General features: G+C 36.6%; 1 protein-coding gene across 6 annotated transcripts in view; it reads right to left on the bottom strand.

Moving 5' to 3' along the window:
* Positions 1 to 9,951, bottom strand: part of LOC137072893 (nuclear factor 1 X-type-like) — a 130,950-nt gene that overhangs the window by 119,663 nt on the left and 1,336 nt on the right. For all 6 annotated transcript variants that reach the window (XM_067440891.1, XM_067440888.1, XM_067440887.1 and 3 more), the window contains exon 2: positions 1,074 to 1,157. In XM_067440891.1, coding sequence (XP_067296992.1) covers positions 1,074 to 1,157 — 84 coding nt within the window. The remainder of the gene's footprint in view (positions 1 to 1,073; positions 1,158 to 9,951) is intronic.

The raw sequence follows: 9,951 nt of genomic DNA on the forward strand, positions 1-9,951 counted from the left end.
ACCCAGTTCTTTGTTAAGCAGATCCACGGTCGGGTTGCGGTTGCAGCAGCTAAAAGTTCCATTAAAACTCACATAAGAGAACCATATGCGAGCGATATAGTCGGTGTGTGTGGTTTTAGCCCAACACAAACACACACACTTTGCTTTATGCCCTTCCCTCGTGGATGGCAGTTAAATAATCCTGATGATATTTTATGTAGATAATTCCTGCAGCTGCTTCTCCACATAAACTCGGCATTCCTCTCAACGCTAACCACCATCTTACCATATAAACGCAGCACATGAGATCATAAACGGATGATGAGATTTATGATGCATACATACACGCCGTTCTCTTGAAAAAGGCTTTTCAGATGCTTCACAGGCTATATAACATTAAAAAAATCGGAAGGCATTGAACACCTTTCAGTAAATAGTTTTAAAGAACCAATTTTTCTTATTTTAATAATCAAAATTCCATATTTCCACTATACACTTTTAGAAGAAAAGGTTCTATATAGAACCATAAAAGGTTCTATCAGCACTGTGTATGTGGAACCCCTATAAAAGGTTCTATATAGAACGCTTTTTAAGTGTCAAAAGGGTTCTTTCTTGTCATTATAGAACATTTTTAGCATAAAAGGTTAACTCCAAAGATCTTTTAATGCTAAAAAGGTTCTAAAAATCAAGTCCAAAGTCAACTGCAAAGAACTTTTTATGCTAAAAGGTTCTATAATGACAAGAAATAACCCTTTTGGCATTTAAAAAGGGTTCTATATGGAACCTTTTAGAGGTTCCAAATACGTACCTTTTGTGAAATGGAAAGATTCTTTTGATAAAGAACCTTTATTTTTAGACCTGGATAGATTATATCTCTGCTCTATCAAAGTTTGCTTAACTGATTCCAACTCATCTTATCACAATCTGAAGTCCAACTCAGTTTGGCCTGAGAGCAGATTCATTACATCAGCCATGAGAAAGAAATCAAAGTTCAGTTCATCGTGTTAGTCATTTTATAGAAAAAAAGAAACAAATAAAATGAACAACAACAATACAGACAGACAGACAGAAAACACTGGAAAAATAGCTTGTACCCTGTAGGATTCAGGCACTAGGAAACACTCTGAGATGCCCGGGGCTCGATGGGGACCTTCATGCACCAGATACGATTCTGTGGCCTGTAATCCAACACAAAACATAGACAGAGCAAATGTTGAAGTCATACATGGTCACAGGGTCATACAAGAAAACAAACGTCTATCAGAAAACCTGTCAAAGAGCTCCATCACAAAACCTGAGACATGAAACTTTAGTGGCGCATACCTCAATCGGTCACATGGTTTGAACTCGTATTGCTTCTCCATGTTTCATTTGTGTTTAATTCTTGAATAAACCAGTCTCTCATGTCTGAAGGTGAAATAGACACCAGCGTAATTACCATAGGTGGAGATTTTGTAAAGCTTAGCTTTGGTCACAGGAAGGATGTGCATATTTTCTGCACTGTCAGAAAAAAAAGGTACAGTGCTGTCACTGGGGCGGTACCCTAAGGTACAAAAGGGAAAAGGTCCATCTTTGTACCTTACTCACCCCTAAATGGTACATATTAGTACCTTAAAAGGTACATATCAGTACTTTAGAAGTGCAAATCAGTCCCTTAAAGGTACATATTAGTAACTTTAAGTTTTGTATCTTAGGGTACTGCCCCAGTGACGGAAATGTACCTTTTTTCTGACAGTGTGTTGAACTCTGATTGATCCAGAACAGCTCTGCCTGTAACTGCTGGTTCAGGCTCAGTTTTCCAATCCCAGATTCAAACTTTAATTACTAGAAAGAACTGCAAGCTACACACAACATGCTTAACTACAGAGCCCCTAAAGGGATATAATAAAAAAAAAAAACATGAGATGGGAGAAAAAATAATAAGTCAATGCTTTTTTTTCATGGCGCGAATGTTTTGCGCTCGCACGAAAGAAAGCAAAAGCTTCTCTTCTGATTTCCATTATTATGTCCCTTTAGGGGCTCTGAACTTTTCTGTGAGTACAATGAAAAAATTAATAATAAATAATAATTTTAAAAAGTAGCAAAGAAAACAGGAAGTTACACAGTGAACTAAACTACTGAAACAGTATTTTTGTGTGTGTGTAAATTATGCATAATTACAAGTAACTAACCCTAAACCAAACCCAACTCTATAGTAAGTGTACGTAGTTAATTAATTCATTTTACTGTAACTATGTCACCTTAAAATCAAGGGGGTTACATTTTATTTTAAGGTGTCATTGTTACGGTGTAATTATATATTTAAGTACTGAGTGATATTAATGAACTACATGTACTTTACTATAGAGTTTGGGTAGGATTAGGGTTTGGCTGAGGGTTAGTTGCATGTAATTATGCATAATTTACTGTTATTGTACATGTAACATATGTAACAAGGACACTGAAATAAAGTGTTACCATAAAGTCTAACCATATTTTCTTGTAAGATTTTTGATATGGGTTGAGAAAACATAATCACTAAACATTATATAAAATACCATAAACATTTATTAATAAACGGTAGCTCAAACTATATTAAACATTCAAAAATACAGTAATATCTATATTAATATGCAACCACCCTATCAAATCTGAAAACTAGCCTTACTGAGATGATTCTGAAGGCACTCACTAGCCTACTGGACTTCAGCCCAACTTCCAAAAGCCAGCGCTGACATTGTTGAAGTTGACTGCATATGATTATTATGATGCGTTTCATGCAATGCAATGTGTTTTTATGCATTAGGTAAGAAAGTGGTTATTGTTTCAAGATTTATACAAAATAAAAAAACAATACATACGCTTGCTCTTGAGTCACTTGTAGTTATCAATAGGAGTATAAATGATGATAAATAATATGTCTGGAGCCTTTTGTGAATGAACTTGATATATGATGCATGGCTCATGGATGGACATTTATTGCAAATGCGTTTTAAGAAAAGAAGTCTCTAAGGTATAAAGTGTTGAACACCTCACCTACAACTCCATGAAAAGAAAAGAAAAATAACCATTTGAAAGGCTGAAAGTCAGGATTTCACAAACCACAGCAGGTTTCCAGTGAGCCAACCAGGACCTCATGCAACAACCATCTACACACACACACACACACACACACACACACTAATAATGTTCAAATATGAACAATAAACTAACCACAAATGCACGTTTGTGTGCATAAATGCATATCAACATCCACTCCAGCACATACGCACACACGGTTTGCTCATAATAAGTCCCAGGCATTGGCACTAGACTCGGGCAGTGGTGAATAACAAAGCCTATTCATATCCACCCAATGAAACATTAGCTTTCCCAATTTTCCCTCACTTTTATAGGGTCTTAGCTACAGCGCGCTAAAATCTCATTCAAGCGGGGAACAATTGCTGATTGGCTTTATTAGAACATAAACATGCATTTTCATAATTAAAGAGAACGATTAAAAAGCACACGTTTCTCAGAGGAAAGTTCACGGCTCTCGCCGCTCTGAGAAATGTGTTGAAAACAGAAGAGCCGTAGAGGGAAAGTTGTGGGAAGGAGCATTTTATGGGGCAGTGAATAGCAGGTGAGTGTTCCACCGATGCTTTGAGAAGCTCTCCGGCTCTTCTTGAAAAACACGACTGTCGCTCAAAGAACATTAACCAAAGGTCTAGCAAAAAAAAAAAAAGTTTGAGCCTTGACGCAATCGGAAGGTTTGAAAACACTTCCACAAATGTCAAAATGGCTGACATAAACTCTGAATGTCCTCAGTTGGATTTCTTTATGCGGATTTTAGGTATTGATTGACTCAAGTGTTTACTTTTGTTTAGTTTCAGGGTATTGATTACTCTCATGTTCCAGGAAATCAGCTAACCAGATTTCACCATGTGTTCTTTCCAACTGCTCCCATCGCTCTGAACCGAAGCAGAAAATGGAAAACGTTCCACTTACTCATCCGATTTCTCTGCATTTAATTGACTCGACTCTCAACTCTTTAAGATAAACCAGCAAATCAAAGCCGCCGGCGAGGCCAGGTCGCACGAGCCAGCTGAACAAACTCAACTCGGTCGTATTTCGCGGTGCTGAGATCATCCGTTCATTTGTCTTGTCCACAGATGGAGAACAGAAGTCTATGTTGGCACCTGGAGGAACTCTGAATTTCACTATTATCCTCATTTTGTGAGGAGGAACCTTCAGCTTCGTCTTCGCCTCCAAAAAGCTCTCATTTTTCTGTAACGATCTATTAATTATATATGGGCTGTATGCATATGGAGCATATGCAGGGTCCATATGGCCAGCCCTCAGCCAGAATCTCAAGCCTCTTCTTAATTAACATTTTAGAGGCGAAGCGCTCAGAGAAAAGAGGGACATTTCAAAGCGGCTCTGGGAGCCTCTGACCTAATTGGAGTCAATGGAGATGTATGTAAATGTGTTAATTACGACAAGTTTCCTCGCTCTCACCGATAAATAGAGCTCTTTGTTTAAAATGTTTAATTGGTGGGAATAACGGAATCAAATGAGGGGGTTTCCTCCATATATGGGGGTGAGAGAGAGAGAGGTGTATATGGGTTGGAGGCATATGGCAATACGTTTGTGGTTTAGTGGAATGCTTAAGTGGTTAAATTCCTGAAATCTGAAGTTTCTCTCTCTCTCGCTCTCGCTGTCTCTCTCTCTCTCTCACACACACACACACACGTTTGTGGTCTGGAGTTTTAGAGTCTTGTGTTGTTAACGTAGAGCATAATTTGCAGAACTGCAAAATGAATGACTGTTTCACACTACTTTCGAACTCTCATCGACTATTGTTTGAATTGTAGTCCCGCCCCCAAACTCACATCACTGGTTAAGCCAATCATGTTTGAAGCAGATCCAAAATTACACACTTTACCTTTAAACTAGACTAACATTTTCAAGGGAAATTTGAGTGTTGATTGTTCATGCTAAATCGGTAATGTGCAGCTATGCAGTAGGGTGGGTTGCTCAAAATTTGGTCATTCACTCAATCTTGTGTTGTTCTAGAACCTGTACACAATTTAGGCCCACATTTTATGGACAAAAAACTTTTTAAGGCTTAGATCCTTAAAACAAAGTAATAGCACATCTTTCCCCAGCAAGCTGAAATTACACACCAAAGTTATATAGAGTTAAACTCTTTCTACACTCTAAAAAATGCTGGGTTGTTTTAACCAAATATTGGGTCAAATATGGGCTAACCCAGCAATTGGGTTGTTTTAATCCTGCGGTTGGGTTAAATATTTACTTAAGACAACCCAATTGCTGGGTTAGTCCATATTTGACCCAACATTGGGTTGTTTTTACCCAGAATTTTTTAGAGTGTAGGGGTGACGGGGGGGGGGGGGGGGGGGGGTTAATACTTAATAACTTAATAATAATACAATTAATAATTAATAGTGATACATATGATATAGTTATTTTGTGTTTTATCTTTATTTCTGTTTTTACAAATAAGACAAATTGTGCAAATTACAGACAATATGACAAAGGAACACAACAAAAATATGAATTAAACAAATAAAGTTACAACAGGTTTATTTAGCTTACAGTTAGAATTAGCACAGAAATGTTTTTTTGAAGTGTTATATATTATCCTACTGTCACTTTAAGACCAAACACACGGATTCTCCACATGCTGGCCATTTACAGTGTTGGGGAAAGTTACTTTAAAATTGATGCATTACAATATTGCGTTACTCCCTAAAAAGTACTAACTAGTGTGTGTGTGTGTGTGTGTGTGTGTGTGTGTGTGTGTGTGTGTGTGTGTGTGTGTGTGTGTGTGTGTGTGTGTGTGTGTGTGTGTGTGTGTGTGTGTGTGTGTGTAAAAAAAAAACCTTTCACACCAACATTGAAATAAATACGCCTCAGACTTAAGAAAAAAATGCTAATTCACGTGTGTACAGTAGAAAGCGCAGCTCAAACCTTTCAGCTTGTTCTGCCAAGGGATTCAGGAGGCAAAAGGTTAACACTTATAAATAAAATAAAAACAAAAAAATCTAGTCATTTTTTCCTTATGGTTTAATTAAATCATCCAAGGTCAGCAGCAAGACATTGGTCAATAAAGTGAGATTTAATGCCTAAAATGTTGTTACACTCTAAAAAAATAAAAAATAAAAACCCAATGTTGGGTCAAATATGGACTAACCCAGCAATTAGTCTGTTTAAACCCAGTGATTGGATTGTCTTAAGCAAATATTTAACCCAACCGCAGGGTTAAAACAAGCCAATGTTAAAACAACCTAATTGCTAGGTTATTCCATATTTGACCCAACATTTGGTCAAAGCAACCCAGCATTTTTGTGTATTTATTTTTTTTATTTAACATTTAATCACTAAAGGTTTGCATAGTATTCTGATATTGCATTTGGCTGATTGTATTCATTTTGAGGAATATAAAAATGTTCCTAATTTTGTGCAAGTAAACGCGTGCTTATGCTAAAACTACAATAACCCTAATGTTTACACACACACACACACACACACACAATGCCTCTGCACTTATGATTCCTCAAAATTGGCCCAACGGAGCTGTCAGTTAATAAATGGTAAAACAAAAACAACTTGTGTTACTTATTTAAAAATATATTTTGTTGTGAATTTTAAAAGTAATGCGTTACTTTCCGAATTACTTGAAAAAGTAATCTGATTACGTAAATGCGTCACCACCAACACTGGGCATTTAGACGATTGTGTGTGTATTCGACCGTTCAAGCGCAATTAGTGAAAAAGAACTGAATTCGTGATCACAGGTTGAGATGCGGCTTTCTGTTCTTTCTCACCGTTTATTGTTTGTGTTTAATAAATGTTTAATAAAATATGAATGTGTTTAATAAAGAATATTCCAAATTCACGCTTGCCTTTTGAGAGAGGCAGCTTTCTGTGCGCGCGCTCTCTTTGGCAGTCAGCACAAGTTCACTTTCAGGATATATTGAGCTTGTAACTCTTTTTTAAGATTAAGCACATCCCACTCTTTTTATTCTTCATGCATTTCATCTGAATTACATTTTTACATTTATGCATTTGGCAGACGCTTTTATCCAAAGCGACTTACATTTTAAGGTACACATTTTTTGTCAATTCTTGCTCTGCCTGGGAATCGAACCCATGACCTTGGCATTGCTAGCGCCACGCTCTACTGTTTGAGCTACAGGAAAGCTTGTCTTTAGGTTCTTTAGGTCATCTCTCTGCTTTATATTTACATACTGCAAAATATAGCAAAAAAAAAACGAGGATGGACAATTTTATACTGTGGTAATGATATATATCGTCATACAGACCAGCCCTAGCTCTTTCACAAAATTCCTAAAGACAAGAACATTAATTCACATGGACAGCAATGCAGTTATTCATTCACAAATGTATCTGCTAACTTTACGCAGAATATTCCCACTCACACACACACACACACACCTGGCTGTCCTCCACACATTCAAAAACCAGCTGGCCCAAGAACAATCAGCACAGGTCCCACTGATTTTTCCTTTTTTCACCCCTTTTTCTTTGTCTTTTGTTTGTCTCCAAACGACACAGCAATTACTATTAGCACCATTGTTTTTTTATCATTATGATTTACTAGCTGGCAATCCTGAGCCAAATCAGCCCGCATATAAACCTGTCCTCTATGGCAACCGCATCAAAAGAGACAGAGAGAGTAAAAAAAAAAGGAGGAACGAGAGAGCGAATGCTATATAAAAGGATGAAGCGTCCTTTCTCTGTGTGTCTGCCAGTAGCACCTCAGGGAGAACTGTTGGAAAAATGTGATTTTTCACACCAGCATCTCAGAGGCAATAGCAGAAGGAGAACGAGAGGGATGGAGAGAATCTGGAAAGAACGAGCGGCTGCTAATTATTAAAGCTCTGTTTGGGGTTTTGACATGAGTTTTCTGGCTCACGCCAAACGCGGTTTGCACCTCTGATCTCCCCTTGCGCGGCTCGTCTTCTCCGTAACGTGCTGGTAAGGACCTCTGCGGGCGCTCCAGGTGCATCTATTACACTTGTGTGTGTGAGTGTGTGCAGGTGTGTTTTAGCGTTCGTTTGCACATGTTCAACACGGGCTGAATAACAGTGTGTGTAGGTGGCTTTGCGTTATGGAATCTCATGTGCCAACACAGATGCCACAAACACAAAAAAGTCCTCCCATGAGAAGTTTACACCCAGAAACAAGTTCATGCAGCAGTCCACCAATCACAGCAGGCCACCGCATCCATGGCAACCCTGGCATCCAGTCAATCTAGAAAAGACGGTTCTGGAATTCACAGCCGAAGCAGAGTCTCCACAACCAAGTTCGGCGAATGCAGGTTTGCAAAATGCATTAAAAAGGCTGGTCTGAGCGAGTTCAGTGTGTGTGTGTGTGTGCGCCATCCAGACGCTTTAATCTGACTTGACTGCTTGACCTCGTTCGCGGAGAACAACTTTGCATTGCTTTTATTGCGTAGATCTCACAGGTGCGCTTGGCTGAAGAGGATGTTCATCGCTTTGAAAAGATTTGTCATGATGAAAAAATGCTTGCTGCAGGCAAATGTGGCGTTTCGTATTCAGATCCAACCCCTTCAGCCTGCAAAGGCCTGTCAATCTCACATTTAAGGACTGACTTCAAGAACAGAATTCCCTATCTAAACACGGCCTAATGTGCTTGCTGTGCAAATATTTACTCAGACACAATTACTAGAGCATATGAATCCTAAACTAACAAATAACTGGAAATGAAGTTACTCATCTGAACGCACTTCGGTTTCTATCTCACACCTGAAAGTCTATGAAGGAAGAAAGAAAAAAAAAAAAAAAAAATCACAATTAAAGGTTTCTCTTTTACTTATATAATCACATGATAGTGATATACATCTTAGCAGTTTTCTTCTGGCGGATGATGTCTTATTTTAAAGATGAAAGATTAAACATATTTAATCTATATAATATATATCATTAAATATATATATATATATATATATATATATATATATATATATATATATATATATATATATATATATATATATATATATATATATATACACACACACACACACACACACCTAATATATAATAATATAGTCTTGCGAACTTGTATTAATTAATAAATAAAATAAAAAACCTTTTGCTCCATAAATATAATCCTCTTTAAAACCAGTTTAATAAGGCCAGAACTGAGCGTGTGGATTTAGACGCTGTCTGCTTCAGTTTAGATGTTGATTTTGGAGAGATGATGGCTTTTGAATAAAAATTAATATTCAAGTACATTCTGACCCTAAAGCAAAAAAAAAAAAAAAAAAAAAAAACACACCTGTTCCTGTTACACTGATTTAAGAGGGGCTTTTTTATTGCCTAATATGTGACTCAGGACCACACAACCAGTCTCAAGTCAAACGGGTATATTTGTGGCAATAGCCAACAATATTCATATGTCAAAATTATCAATTTTCTTTTATGCCAAAAACCCTTAGGATATTAAGTTAAGATCATGCTACATGAAGATAACTTGTAAATGTCAACATTATATATATAAAATACTTCATTTAGACAACTTTAAATGCACATTTTTCAATATTTAGATTTTTTTTTTGCAAACTTCATATTACAGATTTTCAAATAGTTGCATCTCATCCAAATATTGACATATCTTGACAAACCATACATCAATGGAAAGCTGTACATCAGCTTTCAGATGATGTATAAATAGTCCATGCACATATATAGCTTGTTTTTTATATCTGGAGCAATAATAATAATAAAGATTATTAAAAAATGTAATAATAATAATAATAATAATAATAATAATTATTATTATTATTATTATTATTATTATTATTATTAAACTGCTGACATGAAGGGAAAAAAACTAAAATCAAAATAAAGTGTTTTTGGTATTTCACAGCACTTTCCAAACAGCTACATAATATTATAATATATATTAGCATAGCTACTGTATAAAAGAGGAGCGATACAA

Source organism: Pseudorasbora parva, chromosome 4 (genome assembly GCF_024679245.1).
Source record: "Pseudorasbora parva isolate DD20220531a chromosome 4, ASM2467924v1, whole genome shotgun sequence".
In the NCBI taxonomy this organism is placed as follows: domain Eukaryota; kingdom Metazoa; phylum Chordata; class Actinopteri; order Cypriniformes; family Gobionidae; genus Pseudorasbora; species Pseudorasbora parva.